General features: G+C 39.5%; 1 protein-coding gene across 7 annotated transcripts in view; it reads left to right on the top strand.

Moving 5' to 3' along the window:
- The window catches only part of LOC105225020 (adenylyl cyclase 78C), a 205584-nt gene extending 195985 nt beyond the window's left edge, over positions 1-9599 (top strand). For all 7 annotated transcript variants that reach the window (XM_049456907.1, XM_049456908.1, XM_049456909.1 and 4 more), the window contains 11 exons: positions 39-573; positions 2272-2367; positions 2463-2602; positions 3622-3776; positions 3891-4783; positions 6868-6963; positions 7098-7278; positions 7371-7774; positions 7860-8088; positions 8234-8379; positions 8466-9599. In XM_049456907.1, coding sequence (XP_049312864.1) covers positions 39-573; positions 2272-2367; positions 2463-2602; positions 3622-3776; positions 3891-4783; positions 6868-6963; positions 7098-7278; positions 7371-7774; positions 7860-8088; positions 8234-8379; positions 8466-8579 — 2989 coding nt within the window. In that variant the 3' untranslated portion in view covers positions 8580-9599. The remainder of the gene's footprint in view (positions 1-38; positions 574-2271; positions 2368-2462; positions 2603-3621; positions 3777-3890; positions 4784-6867; positions 6964-7097; positions 7279-7370; positions 7775-7859; positions 8089-8233; positions 8380-8465) is intronic.
- Positions 9600-19001: the final 9402 nt, after the last annotated feature.

Below are 19001 nucleotides of genomic sequence, written 5' to 3'. Positions count from 1 at the left end.
ATTTTATTTGGTTTCGCTTTTGTTTATGACACTCGCAGGCCGAAACGTCGCTTTGGCACGCGCAGCAGTCAACACTTAGCCAACACCATTGGCACTGCGACTGGTGGCAGTGATGCCAGCACCCCAACCGCCGTTACAACACCCGCCAGCATAGGCTCCAAATCCATACCGACCGCAGCTGGCGTTGAAGTCCAACAACAACAACTGGCACATCTACCCGCCACACCACTCGCAACGCTAGCCGCATTGCAGAAGAAGAATATTTCGGTGAACTCCCTGCCAAATGTGATGGAAGGTGTAGCATTGGGTACCGGTGGACGTGTAGGCGAAGGCATTAATGGTCCTAACAGCAATGGTGCGGGCAGCGGCGGTGCTGCGGATTCAACTGGCTTATCGACTGTTTCGTCGCCGACTACGATGATTGCGCCCATCACAGTGGTCGATCAGCAACCGCTAAAAATGAACGGCGCAACAGCGAGTTCGCAGAATCTGGCAAGCACAATCGACCCAAAAGCATTAATTATTGAGGATGAACCGACCACGGAATGGACACCGGAAATCCCATTCAAAAATGTACGTGCGTACTCTAATATTTGCTTTATACCTTACATGCACATGTGCCTGTGAGTGAAGTTTCACTATTTGGCAAGTGTACATATATGAGGGTTCTTTGTTTAACTGTAGTAGCAATATTTGCACGAAAGTTCGGTGAAATGCATTCATGTTACTTGTTACATGCATGTTGGTACACATACAGTTATATTTTGTGTAAAAAAGGAATTTGAAACTAGCGCAACAAACAAAAGTGACCGATTAGTATCGGCTTTGGAACGTGTTGATGAATAATTGCGGCGTGTGAACGTAATTCATCGGTAGTAACGTGAAATTATTGTAACAAATATCACAAGTATTTCGCACATTCTGTGGATAAAAGTTTTCACTTCACCCACTGAAAAATGAAGAGAATTGCCCATTTTTAGAAATCCCCTTCCTAAGGTCGAATAGAAATATCTGCTTATTTCAGCATAAAATCGTCGATTATTCCGAGTAAAAGATAAAGTTAGTAAGATTTTGAAAAGTTAAGTATGTAATGTTTGTTTCGACTTGTGGTTTTCAATGAGGCAAATCTTCTTTTTGACAGCTGTTACTTGACTTAAACTTTGCCAAAAGTCAATGTTTGGTAAACTTTATGAGCATAAGAAATCATTGATCCCTATTTCTTCAAAAATTAAGACGCTCATAATATTACAGTCAATATTAAACGCTACAGAGTTTTGAGTAATGATTTTCCCAACAAGACAAGATGGCGCTACTGCGCCCATATAATGTCTTGTCGAGCTTAATGTGTGAGAGACTGACAAAACAAGAAAAAACGTTAACTTCGGCTGCACCGAACCTAATATACCCTTCACAGGTGCATTACTTTTAGTAACAATGTGTTCAGTTTGTATGGAAGCAATATGCTATAGTAATCCGATCTGAACAATTTTTTCGGAGATTACATTGTTGCTTTAAAAAATAATCTCTACCAAATTTTGTGAATATATCTTGTGAAATGTAAAAGTACATACAAGAACTTAATTCCGATTTGTATGGCAGCTAGAGGCTATAGTAAGCCGATCTGAACAATTCCTTTCGTATATTACATTATTATCTTAGAAAATAACCTGTACCAATTTTTGTGAAGATACATTGTCAAATGTGAAAGTTTCCCATACAAGAACTTGATTCCGATCGTTTAGTTTGTATGGCAGCTATATGTTATAGTTGTCCGATATCCGCAATTCCGACAAATGAGCAGCTTCTTGAAGAAAAAATGACGTTTGCAAAATTTCAAAAGAATATCTTAAAAACTGAGGGACTAGTTCGTATATATACGGACAGACGGACGGACAGACAGACAGACAGGCGGACATGGCTAAATCGACTCAGCTCAATATACTGATCATATATATATATACTCTATAGGGTCTCCGACGCTTTCTTCTGGGTGTTAAAAACTTCGTGACAAACTTAAATACCCTGTTCAGGGTATAATTACTATACCTTGATTCAACTTGGTCGGAATCGAACCACGCACACAAAAAGTAGTTTCTCGAAATAAAATATATAAAGTGCAGGCGCACACTCTTACATGAAATTTAAAACGTTTTAACAGCTAATTTATTATACATATGCATATGTTCTTTACCGTTAGTCGTTCTATCCTTGGATTGTATTACGAACTATATTCTTCTTCTCACAAAATTTGCTTTCTCTTCAAAAATCCAGCTCAACTCACCGCAGGACGGTCTTAATCGGAGTGATTCGGTGTTGGTCGATGCCAAGCAAGACAATGGTCATTCAACGACCGCATTGGATGAAGAGGTCCGTATTTGTATATGTATATGAATACGGAAAACTCCAATATTTATTTTTAATGGACTAAACTTTTTATTTAATTTTTGTATACCTCTTCATAGATTGACGATTTTATTGAACAAAATATACAAATTAATTCCAATAAGGAAATTAGACGAGAGTACCTGAATACGTGGACCTTAAAATTTAAAGATCGAAGTCAAGAACAGAAATTTTGTCAATTACGGGAAGATATGTTTAGGTGAGTATTCAAATATTATTAAATTTTAGATTGATTAAACAAATTTCTAGCTAATACAATTTTAGATTATTTATTATAATAGATCACAGTTTATTAACAAGATTTTTCCAAAGGTCGTGGAATAACATGAAAAAACTACAGATTATTACTATATAATACAGATATTTTTATTAATTTGGCACCGCATTTTGACAATTTTTTTAATTTGAGATTTTAGCAGCGTACTGCGCTTTTGTCAAAGAATGTTTGTGTAAATAAAATATCGGTTAATTTTCAGAGGTACGGTACATGGCTAATCTAGAGAGATAGCAGGCGTACCGCTGTATGTAGTCCTTTTTGAAGCCATAAAAAAGAAGAATTACTGTGTTCGAATTTATAAATAAGCAAACGCATACAATTTTGCGCCTAATTTCCATTCCCGCCAGTTCGGTGGGATGTCTGAAGGTATGCGCTCGCAAGTGTTTAAGCATTGACCTCCTACTCAAGAATGAAATGTTGAGTTTTTTTCACCTCGTCTCCCAGCCTTACAATATGGACACCAAAAGGGCGACCTGTTAAAACACCCACAGAAGTTAGCCTTACTGAGGGAATCGAGATCACTAGATCTCTTGAGATCGATCTTGTGTCGTGTATTTTGCGTCCGCGAATATACTAATGGTGCCCAGACCTGGTCAAACTCCCGCTAAGCCCAGCTATCTAGTAGTAGAACACCAGAGTATACGGGGGCATCGACCCGCATCCATTCTAACTTGCTAGCACCATACCAATCTTATCACAAAGAGACTCGATGCTAATGATAGCGATGTTAGGCGCTCCTTGATTAACCCCGAACGCACTCTTGCTGAGTACAAGACTAACATCGCCGCCCTGCTATCTGAGTGGGTGGTCACTTCTCTGAAGGAGGCTACACTCCTGAGCAGTAAATCTATTCCCTCTCTTCCACTAAGTAACAAATACTTTAAAATCTCTTCTATTACAACTAAGTTCGATTATTAATTTTATTTTTCTTTAATTTCCAGATCGAATATGCTGTGCATTTTTATCATATGGCTATTTATTGTGATGTGTCAAGTCATTATTATCCCGCGTTGTACTAAATTAATTATTTGCCTAGTGGTCGGAACCATATGCTTAACCTTCTCCTGTGTGTTAGTCATGGCTGAGGAGTTCTCCAGTGAGTATAAGCACAAAAGCCAAAATTATAAATTAAAAAGTATCAACCGCATAAATGTGGCTGAAATAATTCTTGTTTTTTATCATGTACTCTCTTATAATATGCCACCGAAAGACTTGCCACTTTATCTGAAGCAGAATTCCGCCAAACTTGTACATCAACGGCGACGCAGAACCTTTTTCATTTGCATTGTTATAATACTGATGTCGGTTTTAAGTGCAATTGGCTTGGCAATTTGTCCGGACTCCACATACGCTTTCGACAATACGGAGGACGATAACAATACAAATACACAGTTAAACAATGGCAGCAACAATTCCATCAGTGCTTTATTGGCAAATGGTAGTGAGAAGGAAATCAAGTTGAATGTGTACTTATCGGCGACAATACATCACAATATCACCATTAATGCTGCCAATGGCACAATCGTCGATGCATTCATCACTGACAACCTCACAGCGGCACCAGCTGGTGATCTCGTGCGGCAGAGCATCGTTAATGCGCTGAATCTAACGCAAACACCAATAAATCTGCTAAATGCAACGAGCAAAACATTGGATACATTTGAGCAATCTCCGCATGGCCTTTTATTGGCGGCGGCAGCTGCCACCTCGCTCACCAACGCCAACACCAATGACAACGATAATGAATTGGAATTGGGAGCTGCAAATAGCGCAGAGCTTTACAACACTTTCAATGGGACAAAAGCTTCGGACGAGCTGAAGCAGAGCAATGACTGTGCGCATCCCGAGTATATAATATTCACTTGGGTGCTGTGTCTGGTGTCGCTGGCTACGGCCTTGAAATTGTACTTTCTCATCAAAACATGCATGGCGCTGGCGATGGTTGCCTGCTATATGATCTTGATACTGGCATATCCAGCTTTCTACGAATCGTCTGCAGCGAATTTCGAGTACCAACGTATGGCAATGCCCTTGGATGTGCAGATGCTGATATTGTTGTGCTCATTTTTGGTTATGGTGGGCTATCATGCCCGCCTCGTGGAGGTAATTCAACTTAAATGCTTAAGTATATATCTAAAGCGTGTTTCAATAAGAGCGCTACAAAAGTAAAGATAAATATAAGTATAAGTATCGTTTGTCAGCTTAATATTTTAATTGCTATTTCAAAAACATAAAAATCCCGCTAAATCCTAAATACATCGCCCTATTCGCCAGCATTGTGGATATCCATTGTACCCATTAACCAAAATACCTAACATTTTTCTTTTTCTTTCCCTCCAAATAACATATCACAAATTCGTTGAAGAAAGTGGTTTTACACATTCTTGTAGAATCCGCGTATTCTCTTCTATAAAATTCAACTCGCTAACTCTGTAAATTTTTTGACATGATAACGAACCGATGGCAGCTATTGTAACTTAGACGAAAATTTCAAAAACTATAGTAATAGTCAAGCGACACTTAAAGCGATCTCAGCTTTCTGGATGCCAAGTCGAAAAGAAACACCCGTAACCCTGCATCGTTGGGTCTCCATTTCAGATACCTTACCATTGCAGGAGAGGAGGGGTTAGGTGGGGAAGGTATTGACAGCAATCTACAGGCATATGCCAAGCAAAGTTTCTAATGTGTGGTTATAACCTCACAAGATACAAAAGTATTGTAAACCTCCCCATAGACGAAGTTTTGGTTACAAAAGGAATTTTATACTGCAGGCTTATATTGCAGGCTTACGAAGAACCTGACTTAAACTTGACAGAATTAAAGTCCTTGGATCATAGGGATCACTCCCCGCAAGGAATTTAGAATTTATCCGAATAAGAGGCCTTTGTGAGGCCGTGTGAAGGAGGGGAGAGCACAAAAAACCCTAGGTCGCAATGCAAGCCTCAATTTATATTATATTATATACAGCAGGCTTATATTGCAGGCTTCTACTATTTTTAAACTAATATATAATCTCGAAATCTTACGCGATTCCACAAAATTGTACTACACTTTGGTTTACTGGGTTTGCACTTACTACACACCTATACACCATATACAAAGTCTGTTCCAAAGTAAACAGGACTTTTTGTATCTAACGCCCCTCGGTGGCGCCATCTATATGTCGGCTGGTGTGTTAGAATCTGCTATCTTTATCATTGTCCAGAGAGATTTCATGACATTTCATGGATTGGAAGTTAAGTAATTGTGTTTTAAGTGTCAGTATGTTTGTGTTATCGGTGCGAAAATGAGCTTCGAACAAAGAGCCAACATTAAATTTTGTTTTAAAATTTGGGAAACTTTTATCGAAACAGTTCAATTGATGAAACAAGTTTATGGTGATGATTGCCTATCCCGTAGCAGAGTGCACGAGTGGTTTCAACGTTTTCAAAGTGGTCGTGAGGATATAAATGACGACCAACATGTGGGCCAATCAAAATCCGTGAACACCGGAGATTCCATCGAAACTTTGAGTGAATTCATCAAAAATCAGCCAAAATAATCATTAAAATTAATAGAAATAGAATTAAACAACTCCAAAACATCGATTTATCGCATTTTAACCGAACATTTGGACTTACGAATGGTGTGTGCACGGTTTGTTCTTGACTGACGGCCAAAAATTGCCCAGAATCCAACCGATTGCGACGGATTATTTGATCAAAAATCACTTTGTAACCATTAACCACTCCCGATATTCACCTGATATGGCACCGTGCGATTTCTTCCTTTTCGAAAAAATGCATTTGTCTATGAAAGGAAAGCGTTATGCAGACGTAGAGGCCATTCAAAAGGCTTGCACCGGCATACTGGCGGCCATACCGGCCAACGAGCTAAAACACTCGTTCGACATGCTTTTGGACCGTCCAAAAAGCTATATTGAAGCAGCAGGAGACTATTTTGAATAAAATAAATTGATTTACCGAAAAAAACCATTTATTCTGTGTTTTTTTTTAAGTCCTGTTTACTTTGGAACGCACCTTGTATATGTCCTGTATCATTCAATGCCTACGACAAATCGACCCACAATTAAAATATGTACTCCCAATTCCTTTGCTTTTAATTATTGAAGTTTTTTCTTATTTTCTATTTCTTTTTCACCTTTTCTACATTTTCGCTTGAAACGTCGCGCTGCCATTGCACCTCAGGTCACTTCGCGTCTGGATTTCATTTGGAAGGAGCAAGCTGAACGTGAATTAATTAATATGAAATCGAATCGTGCTCTCAACGACACATTAATTAAGGTAAATCTACGTTTGTGCTTTTATTTTTCTTAAGCATCATTTCACACAGAAATCACTCGACAAACTTTGTTTTGTCAAGTGGAAATCACAAAAAATTTAATAAAATGTTCGCTTGTTGGCATTTTAATTTTCAGAATATTCTGCCTCATCATGTAGCTGCCTATTATCTCTCCGATGAGCACACGGATGAATTATATTCGAAAAACCATTCATTATGTGGCGTTATGTTTGCCTCCATACCCAACTTTCAGGATTTCTATTCGGAGGACATCGATAACGGAAAAGCATGCATTCGAATTCTGAATGAAATTATATGTAAGTGGCATTTGGAAGTATGCTGTTAGTTTTTAACCTTCTTTTGAAGTTCATGTGGTAGTTTTCTAAAATTAACATTCCTTAATATTCAGGTGACTTCGATGAACTTTTGGAGGAACCACGCTTCGCCTCCATCGAGAAAATCAAAACGGTTGGGGCCACATACATGGCTGCTTCCGGTCTGAATTCAGCACATCTACACGCGCGCGGCGAAACAGCGGAAGACAGCGTTTGTGACCTGGTCGAATTTGCGTTTGCTATGAAACAAAAACTAGAAGAGATCAACAAGGAAGCATTCAACAATTTTCAGCTGCGCGTAGGCATTTGCAGCGGACCGCTGGTAAGCGGTGTAATTGGTGCGCGCAAGCCTGTCTACGATATATGGGGCAATACGGTGAACGTGGCCTCACGTATGGACTCCACCGGCGAGAATTGGCGCATACAAGTGCCGACCAAAACTTCGGAATTGCTAAAGGCCAAGGGATATACTTGTGTGGTTAGTACTAATGATAGCTTATATCAGTCTTTTTTATTTACATACAAATTTCCTTCTCTCTATTTTTTCATATAACCGTGTTTAGAAACGCGGCGAGATTAATGTGAAGGGTAAAGGCCTAATGGTCACTTACTTTGTGCATCCTAAAGGCGCCAGTGAAAGTCAATTATCATCACCGGTGCGGCTGCCAGCGGGTGTGCCGTTATCGCAGGCGCCCAACTTACAACGGCAGATATCGCATCACGGTTCATTCAGCGCCGTGGTCTTCGGCATGTTGCAAGCATCGAAACGTAGCACGACTATTGCAGGCACACGTAAGTCAACATAACAGATGTGTGGTTTTATACATACATACATATTGTATATATATATACTTGCATGTAAATAGTATGTGCATATGTGTAACGTTATGTAAATATACCGTTGGTTCTATTTTTATCGCTTTCAATGGATTTGCAGCGACTGGCACTCCCTCACCGCAAATACGACGTGGTCGACGTGGTAGTACCTTCAGTTCGGTGCGCCTATCGCAAAAGTCTACCACCAACAATCCGGTGAGGCGGAATACAACACGAGTGCGTGGTCGCTCCTATCGACAAAAGAAGGTTGACTTTTTTGAACGCCCCTCATGCAATTCGATAAGAATTTCACTAATCCTGTGTTCATTTTGTCGTCTTTTTTCACTTTGCAGAGCTCGTCCAACAACTCGATAGTAACACAGACCAGTAACTCCTATATATCGTCCTTCCGACGCATCGATCAGATCGAAACGACGCTGTCCAAAAGTCATAACGATGCTTTATAGCCTATGCGTAATTGGGTCTAAGCTGCCCTGTGCATGAACAACAACAACAACCACAATTTTAATTACGTAGTACTTACATAATGAACTTATTTATTGTTACTATTAAGCAATTTCTAGTTTAGACATATTTGAGAGTATATATGTATGTGTATATTTATGTAGAATATATTTGTATGTCGAAAGTGAAGACACAAACACCACGGTGAGGCCCTGCATGTAAACTGATTTCAATTAAGCGAAAAGTGCATTTATTTTTGAAGCATTTTTTAAGTTAGTTAGAATATTGAATAGATAAAAATGTATGTATTCGACGAATCATTTACGTACTTAACAATTCAATTACTTATGGCAAATGTGAATGTGCAAATATTTAGCTTTATTTTAAATGTATGAGAAGAATATTAAGAAATTTACAAAAAAAAATAAAATAAAATCTTAGAAACTAAGAAAGCAAAGGACCGCGCAAAGTAAGCATATTTGTATGCATATATAAGATATGTATATATAACTGGCGTTCAACCTTGGTTAGATTTTTAGCCAAGAACAGCCGGCTAAGCCGACTCTGATTGGCTAATATTTTTTATGTGAGCCTTTTTTAAGTCTAATGTTACATATGCTGGGAAATCTATAGGTCCCACACCATTTGTATTTGAAAACGTTATATCGGCCATTTCAAAAAACAGAGAAGAGAAAAATATGTTATTTTATGTTTGTTTGACGAATTCATTTTGATTCTGTTAGAACACGGGATTCAAAAAGTTATTTTGAATTGTAACCGTGGTAAAATAAAATTTACACTTTCTGTCAGGACGTTTCAAAAATAAGTATTCCGACTTTTTCAAATAGACTTCTTAATATGTGTACAAATATGCTGAACTTAGAGAAATATAAGTATGTACTTATGTACAGTTAAAATATATACATATAACATAAAGAAACGTAATTTTATCAACTTTTAAACTATTATTGTTCGTCTAGTCGTTAGCTTTAAATAAAATACTTACACAAATGTTTAATGTTGTTTGATGTTTTTATAATAGATGACGCTATGTTTAAAGTTTTTGCTTAGCGGAAGTTTTCTAGTTGTTAGCGAAAGACTTTTGGAATTGCAAAGTACCTGACTCCTCAATTAACAATTCTTGATTAATGAAATGTTAACAGTTGATTGGAATATGAATGATATTAAGGTCGATCTTATACCTTATCTGTGTAGAGATGAGCGATCTTTCACCTTACTTTTATGCCAAGGAACCCGCATACCAAGTTTCATCAGAATATTTTAATTTTTACTTGCACGGACAAAGGAGGCAGTACTTATTACCGAAATTAATATTTTTTATTTCAGAAAAAGGTTATTTCTCAATGCTATTATTTGGATTAAACTTGTATGACCGAATTTCCAAAATTACACGGACAGTCGCCGGATTTAAACTTTTTTCGTTATCCTGATCATTTATAGTATATATATAACCCTATAACTGTCACGCTTAAGTGTCATTTGTGTTGTTCTAAAAATGTGTAATTTTGGAAATTCAGTCTTACAAGTTGAATTCAAATAATAGCATAGAGGAATAACCTTTTTCTGAAATAAAAAATAATAATTTCGGTAATAAGTACTGCCTCCTTTGTTGTTGTTCCAAAGTAAACTAGCGCCCCCTGGTAGCGTCATCTATATGTCGACAGGTGCGTTAAAATCTACTATCTTTATCGATTGTTCAGTGAGAATTTCACTAATTGTAAGTGAAGTTATTGCGTTTTAAGTGTCAGTATGTTTGTATGTACGAGTGGTTTTAACGTTTTCAAAGTGGTCGTGAGGACATAAATGACGATCAACATGTTGGCCAATCAAAATCCGTGATCACCGGAAATTCCATCGAAACTGTGCGTGAATTCATCAAAAATCGGCCGAAATCATCATTGAAATTCATGGAAATGGAATTGAACATCTCCAAAATATCGATTTATCGCATTTTGACCGCACATTTGGGCTTACGAAAGGTATGTGCCCGGTTTGTTCCGCACAAATTGACGTGACTACCAAAAATTGCTCAGAATCCAACATTCGAAGGACATCATTGTGACCGTTTATTTGACCAAAAATCACATTTTAACCATTAACCACTCCCCGTATTCACCTGATGTGGCACCGTGCGACTTTTCCTTGTTTCCTTTTCGGAAAAATGCCTCCATGAAAGGAAAGCGTTATGCAGACGTCGAGGCGATTCAAAAGGCTCGCACCGGCATACTGGCCAACGAGCTAAAATACTCGTTCGACATGCTTTTGGACCGTACAAAATGCTGTATTAAAGCCGTAGGAGACTATTTTCAATAAAATAAATTAATTTTGCCGAAAAACCATTTGTTCTTTTTAGTTTTTTAAAGTCCTGTTTACTTTGGAACGCATCTTGTACTTATATCCGGTCCTTCATAGGACGATACGTTTAATAGCTGCAGTTAATGTTTTCTTATCTTCGTATTGCTTTCCTCCTTCATATACCATCCGTGATAGCCAGCCCCAGACATTTTCAATTATATGGTGGTCAGGTCATGACATTAACGATTTGACTCGAAATAAACGACTTTACTACTGAATTTCCTTGTTGAAAAATACAAGGAATTCGTTCAAAGAGATCACTTAATTTTGGAAATATGGACTCCAACAATGTTTTGAAGCGATCGTCGTTCATCTGCCGATCGATCAATCAAATAAAATGTGCCAGAAAACGTGATGACACCGTGCTTCCCCCTTCTCGGATATGGTGACGACTTAAATATAGCTCATTTTTCCGCAAGTTGTGATAATATTAATGAAAGTCATCAGGCCATCTAAATTAAAACGTTGTTATCAGGAAAGACAGTGTTAGATTGAACAGTCCACGTCATGTATTCTGTCGCGAAACGAAGCGTTTTTCTTTGCGTAATTCCTTCGGAGTTTTGAGTTTTTCTTGATTTTTAGACGGTTTAAGTGTTTTGCGTTTCTGATTATACGCTGAATAGTTGAAAGGCTTGATTTTACTCCGCCTAATTCCTTAATCTTAGCCGCAGATTAATACGTACCGATTGTTCAGATAGTGCTTTGTTTTTTCTTTAAAGTGATTTTCATATGCCTCTGAATCCTTTAAATATCTATATATCTATCAACGGTTCTGGAGCAACGTTTAATCTGTTTGGCAATGTATCGATTGAATAGTCCTTGGGAGTGGAAAAAAGTCTACTGTTTCACGTTTAAATAAGCTCAGAATAGCAGATTTTTCCATTTTTACTTAAAATGTAGCTCGAAAACAATTCACTTGTTTATTTTCAGCAGTTTCTCAAAAGAAAAAGCTGCACTTACTTACGCAAGACAAAGAAATATGAAGTGCGTCTATTTCAATGACCAACCAAAAACGCACGTGATTGCCATAGGCATTTCTGGAATCTTCGAATGTACAGTTATTTTTTCGCAAATCAACCAACTGTGATCATATATTTTTCGGACAAGATTCGAACTTTGAAAATAAAAGCATTTTGAACCATAAGAACAAGCATGCTATAAATATAATAATTTATTTTTAAAAAAGCTAGTGCGACTAACATAGACCAACAGTGTTTTGCAGTTGTAGCTCGGCTTTTGTATCCGTTGCAATCAAATTCTGACGCCGGAGCAGACTTCACCTAAAAATTTGATTTAATTATAAATCCAGTAGTGTGACCCCTTAACAAACATACATACATATGTATGTTAATACAAAATATGAAGGAAATTTTGATATTTGTCTGATGACTTTTACATGTAAATTTGCTTCCTACTACAACGCCACAATTTTTCTATGTTTACTATTTACAACTCGCACAACAAGTCGGCATCTGTCATCAAAACTCGCGCACAGCGGGTCAAAGTCATTAGTGTAGTATGAATGAAATGGTTTGAACAGAGTCGCGGCAATTGAGCAAGGTGTCTCCACTACCTCCACTACCACTGCTTGAAAATGCAACCAACCACAGAGACTGTCTAAGCAACCGCATACATACACATGTTTTGTCGTCCAACCCATAATGAAACTGAATACAAATTAAATAAATTATTGAGAATACACCGTCGTAAAATATAAAGACTCATTTAAATGCAACCACCACTAAAAATGTACGGCAAACATGCGTACAAAGGTTGGAAATAGTCAAACATTTGTCTTAAGTCGATGATACATAAACACATGTGTGTGTGTGTATTGTAATGTATGTAAGGGCATGTGTATTGCGGCGCGGAATCGTTGCGATGCGGTAATCGCGCGATGCACCGAATTGTTGCTTGTCTGTCCCTTAGTTCACCTACCAAACAATCAATTTGGTGCTTCCCACGTTCGTTACGTTTCGCTGCGTTGATGGTTGCGATGGCTGAGGCTTTGTGGCTGGTGGACTGCTCAACTACCGGACTGCTGGCGTACGCAATAATAAAAACAAAAGGTAGCAACAAAAAGCGAAGACCGGAACATTTTCACGCCACATGTCGAGTTCGGGGAAAATAAATAGGAAAAGTCGTACCCTCAATTCGTATAATGATTTACTTGAAGAAATTTAAACAGACAATTGTGAAAGAATAACTTAAAAATAGTCACTTGTAGCGGCAGCGGCGTTGACCAGCATGAAACAGCAGCAAATGCAAACAGTGGGCAAGCAAATTGTTGAGAATTTCACTTTATTGTGAAATTTTGTATCTATAGAATGAAAATATATAATATTTAGTGGGTTGGAAGTAATTATTGGGCAAATTTACTTCCACCGACATTTTTAATTCTTGTTAAGAGCACAATAAAAACACCTGTGGGCCATCTGGCAGCAATGAATATCGACATAAATATATTTCAGTGAGTCAGCTTCAAGTCCTTTAATCAAGGCTGTAATGATGCTAAACTGACTGTAATGTAGATGAAAGAATCTACAAAAAGTTACCTCTTAGAATGTTCCGAAATAAAAGTTTTCGACGTCACTATATAAACTGGTATATTCTAAAAAGAACAAGTCAAGAAAAGCTACAAGAGCGGTCCGATGAATACATTGACTCACCGCCCGAAGGGATTACTATCGGAAGTAGTCGCCTCCTGACAAACTTTTAGTCGATTTCAATTTTAAGCGGCCGTGATAACACATTTCAGCAGTTCCGAAGTGGTTTTCAAGGCGTTTTGTGACCGTCGGCAAAACATGGCCTTACTCTTGTATACTGAAGACAAAAAACTATCGAAACAAGTTTGAATCTGGCTCGAAAAAAGCGATGACCAGTGTTTTTTAGGACTCAGAAGGTGTAATCTTCATCAACTACCTGTAAAACGGCTCTACCATGGGAATACAGCTCACTCATATTTCGACAGAAAATGTTTTCCTAATAGTTTGATCCTTACACCACTTGACTACAATATTTTTACTATCATCTTCGGTTTTATCCAGAATTACAAAAATATCAGAGATCAGAGTTGCAAAATTATTGTAAAATAGTGTAGACACACACCACCTCTTCAGCAATATCAAGTTGCTTTTAACAGCACCACAAGGAGCGGCCTTTATGCCGCTATTTCTGAATTTGGTATCCCCATAAAATTAATACGTCTCTATAAACTGACGTTGAGCAATACCAGAAGCTCTGTCAGAATATGAAAGCACATCTCCGAGCCATTCGATACCAAACGCGGTTTCAGACAAGGCAAGTTCCTATCGTGCGATTTCTATTGGTGAAGAAAATAATTTGAGCTGCAGATCTAAATAGAGAGCCATTAGTTCTACATTCTCCAGGTTGGACAAAGAAGCGAAGCAAATAGGGTTAGGTAGTAAACGAGTTCAAGACGAAATATCTCCTGTCATTAAATAAACTGTCGTCGCACTCGCTACTTGGCTCCCATGTCACTGCTGACGATCAACACTTCGAAATTGTATATAATTTTGTCTATCCTGGAACCAGCATTAATACCAACAACAACGTCAGAACGCAGAATAACTCTTGGCAACAAATGGTACTTCGGACTGAGTAGCCAATTGAGAAGTAAACTGCTATCTCGACAAACAAAGACTAAACTCTACAAGTCACTGCAATAGTTGATGAATCGACGTTACGAGTTTTTGACAGAAAGGTTCTGCGGAAGATTTATGGACATTTGCGCTTGTATGAGCTGTATGAGATATACGATCTCATTGTCATAGTTCAACGAATTAATAAACAGCGGTTACGAGTCATGTTGTCAGAATGAATGAAAACAGTCTAGCTCTTAGAATATTCAACGCAGTCCTCGCCAGGGGAAACGGATGAAGAGAAAGACCTCCATTCCGGTGGAAAGACCAATCTTGTGGTAAACGTGGCTATAACGCGTAAACGGTGTCTACGTCAACAAAGAAGAAGAAGATCGGCTTTTTAGGCTGTAAGCCGCCTGAAGGATTCGGCAACTGAAAACATAGAACCTAAATGAGAGAATACCAATATTATAGCACCACTTTGTTTTCTCCTGTAAATATAAGGAGTTATTTGTAAAGTAAACTTGTTGTGCATAGCATTATTGAACACTGTAATCGGCTACACCGATACGTCGGCGTGCGGTACCAAGTAGTGCCACACCGCACTTGCACCTAACAAAACTGTCTGCCATTCCAGTTCGAATGCCGACCACTTGTGCGACACCAAACGACAGCTAAGCGTGTTGCCCACTATCCGTCCATTCATCTGTTGAGTCACTTAAACAACAACTGACTGGCGGCACAAGCAACTAGCTGCCTACAAATCAACACACACACATACATTGCTCTAAATTCCTTCACATTTCCATTTACAATTCCACATGGTGACTTTTCACTTCCTCAACTCCCACGTCTTCGAGGGGCAACTCGTCTTTACACTCGCACATCCGACCGAGTGACGTGTGTATGTACATATGTATGTGTATTTATATAGGCAACACATTGGTTTTATTTATATTTAATTACTCTGGTGTTGCGTGTTGCTAGCCAAACAGCTGTACAACAACAGCGCAAACAGTACGCGCGTCAGCAACGAGCAAAAGCAAGTTTACAATTTCATTCATAAATTGTATTGGCGTCAGTAGGCGAACGCTGACGGACGAATGGCGCAGCAAGCAAAATGAATATGTACTGTGTAATGGGCAATCAGATCGGTGGTATTGAAGTTAAAAACATCATTAGCATGTTGCTGCATCGTCAATGTGGACCTCATCATTTGTCAATCAGCATCAATACAATTTGGTTTGCCAGTTACACTCATTACAGCGCGCTGCCCATTGATACCACGCGTGATACCGCAGCAGCCGTGATTAGTCGTTGCCATTTGTCGTGTTCTTGCTGTTCTGAACGTTTGTGGCGAGGTGTGTGTTCTCTATTGTTGCGCCACCGTCAGAAATGATGTGGTCTTTGTGGCATTCGAGTGATTGGCGGTGGCGCTACTTATACATACGTTTGCATGTAGGTAGATAAAAGCATACCCACACACATTTCAATCACCTCGTAACTCAGCCACTCGAGGAACTCCACCCGCGTACACGACGAGGGTACAAAGTGCTTGGCCGTATTTATTTACTTGCCGCATATTATTGACAGCACTTGACCGGAAGATGGCAACTTGCCGTTGCCTGCGTGTGTTCCTGGATGACTTCACAATGTAAATAATAGGAATCGAGATCCATAAACAAGTGCATGCACATGCATGTATGTATAATAATGTGTATGGTATATATAATATATTTTTGCGTAAGCGAACTTTACCGAAATAGCAAGAGATACACATGCGTGATATGTGATTAAAGATAAATTAGCCTAATTGTATTGCGATGATCTAAAATCTTTCTACCGAAAATTTTTTTCGTAGCTACTCTGGAACCATTGCTTTCTATAATAACTGGTATGTTTATACCCTAAACATGCTATATTAAAACGTCATGAGAGCCAAGTCTGTCTGTCCGCGTATTCTTCTTTACTGCCGTAGAAACCGCTTACGCGGTTATTGCCAAGTTAACAGAGATATTTCGTCTTGCCCTTGTTCACTGCCAGACCAATTTGCTTTGCTTCCTTATCCAGTCTGGAGAAAGCAGAACTAACGGCGCGGGTGTTGAGGCCGATGATACCAATAGCAGCTTTGAAATCGACGAATGGGTGGTGTGTGTCGATTCTCCCTTCACGGGTCTTTTCCAAAATTTGGCGCTTGGTGAATATCTGTTTGGTTGTTAATTTTCCAGGTCTAAAGCAAAGCTGATAGGGTCCAATCAGTTTGTTGACGGTGGGCTTTAATCTTTCACACAATACGCTCGATAGAACCTTATACGCGATGTTAAGGAGGCTTGTCCCACGGTAGTTGGCGCAGTTTGTAGGGTCTCCCTTTTTGTGGATTGGGCAGAGTACACTTAAATTCCAATCGTTGGGCCTGCTTCGGTCCGACCATATTTTGCAAAGAAGATGACGCATGCTCTTTATCAGTTCTTCCCCGCCGTGTTTGAATAGCTCGGCCGGTAATCCATCGGCCCCTGCCGCTTTGTTGTTCTTCAGGCAAGCAACTGCTATTCGAACTTCTTCGTGGGCGGGCAATGGCACGTCTGCTCCATCGTCATCGATTGGGGTATCGGGTTCGCCTTCTCCTGGTGTTGTGCGTTCACTGCCATTCAGCAGGCTGGAGAAGTGTTCCCTCCATAATTTAAGTATGCTCTGAGCATCGGTCACTACATCACCTTTGGGAGTTCTACAAGAGTATGCTTCGGTCTTGAAACCTTCAGTTAGCTGCCGCATCTTTTCGTAGAATTTTCGAGCATTACCCCTGTCGGCCAGCTTATCAAGCTCTTTATACTCACGCATTTCGGCCTCTTTCTTTTCCTGTCTGCAAATGCGTCTCGCTTCCCTCTTCAACTCTCGGTATCTATCCCATCCAGCACGTGTTGTGGTCGATCGTAACGTTGCGAGATATTCAATCTGTTTTCTCTCCGCTGCGACACGGCACCCCTCGTCGTACCAGCTGTTCTTTTGCATTTTCCGAAAACCAATGGTTTCGGTTGCAGCTGTACGTATGGAGTTTGAAATGCCGTCCCACAGTTCTCTTATACCGAGTTGTCGACGAGTGCTCTCAGAGAGCAGGAGTGCAAGTCGAGTAGAAAATCGTTCGGCTATCTGTTGCGACTGCAGCTTCTCGACGTCGAACCTTCCTTGTGTTTGTTGGCGTAGGTTTTTTGCTGCACAAATGTGGGAGCGAATCTCGGCTACAACAAGATAGTGGTTCGAGTCGATGTTAGGACCTCGGAACGTACGCACATCTAAAACACTGGAGACGTGTTTTCCGTCTATCGTAACTTGATCAATCTGGTTGGTGGTTTTTCGATCCTGAGATAGCCATGTGGCTTGATGAATCTTCTTATGCTGGAATCTAGTACTACACATAACCATATTTCGGGTCACGGCGAAGTCGATCAGCCTCAACCCATTTGGGGATGTTTCCTCGTGGAGGCTGAATTTACCGACCATCGTGCCAAAGATACCTTCTTTGTTCACCCTGGCGTTAAAGTCGCCAAGCACGATTTTAACATCGTGGCGGGGGCAACTCTCATATGTGTGCTCCAAACGCTCATAGAAGGCATCTTTGGTTACATCGTCCTTCTCTTCCGTCGGGGCGTGAGCGCAAATTAGCGATATGTTGAAGAACCTCGCTTTGATGCGGATTGTGGCTAGACGTTCATTCACCAGAGTGAATGATAGTACTCGACGACGGAATCTCTCTCCCACCACAAATCCCACACCAAACTTGCGCTCCTTTATATGGCCACTGTAGGAAATGCCACAAGGACCTACTCGTCTCAGTCCTTGTCCCGCCCATCGCATTTCTTGGACGGCGGTGATATCAGCCTTCACTCTAACTAGGGCATCAACTTGCTGGGCAGCGGCACTTTCAGAATTAAGGGACCGGACATTCCTGGTGCATGTCCTCAAATCATAGTCCTTAATTCGCTTTCATGGTCGTCATCAAAAGGGGGGTCACTCATACATTAAGTTACTGTAAATAACACAAAATCGTATGTCAAAGCGTTCTGAGTATGCATTCCATCAAAAATGTCAAACTTTACGGTAAACCTGTAAGTTTCCAGATGGCAATACTAGTGCTGCCAAAGCCTGAAGTAGAAATATATGTACATATATAACTCTATATCTATAGCAATTCGTTTTAGGTGATACAAACAATCCCATTATACTCGGTGTAACATGTTACAAAAATATAAAAAAAACTGTGAGCTCTCAAATGTTTCATAGTACATACACTTCATTATGGAAAAGCAGGGTTGTATTACAATTAATTTCAATTCCAAGTTAATACTGCAACCCTGTACTGAGCAACACTGTCAACTCTGCTTGCTTGCAAACAACAACAAAGCTGTTTTTGTTGTTCGGCAATCAACTTCAACTCGCTATACAGTGGTC

This window comes from Bactrocera dorsalis, chromosome 5 (assembly GCF_023373825.1).
Source record: "Bactrocera dorsalis isolate Fly_Bdor chromosome 5, ASM2337382v1, whole genome shotgun sequence".
NCBI classification, from domain to species: domain Eukaryota; kingdom Metazoa; phylum Arthropoda; class Insecta; order Diptera; family Tephritidae; genus Bactrocera; species Bactrocera dorsalis.
The sequence above is the reverse complement of the archived record's forward strand: the minus strand, read 5'-3'. Positions and strand labels throughout refer to the sequence as shown.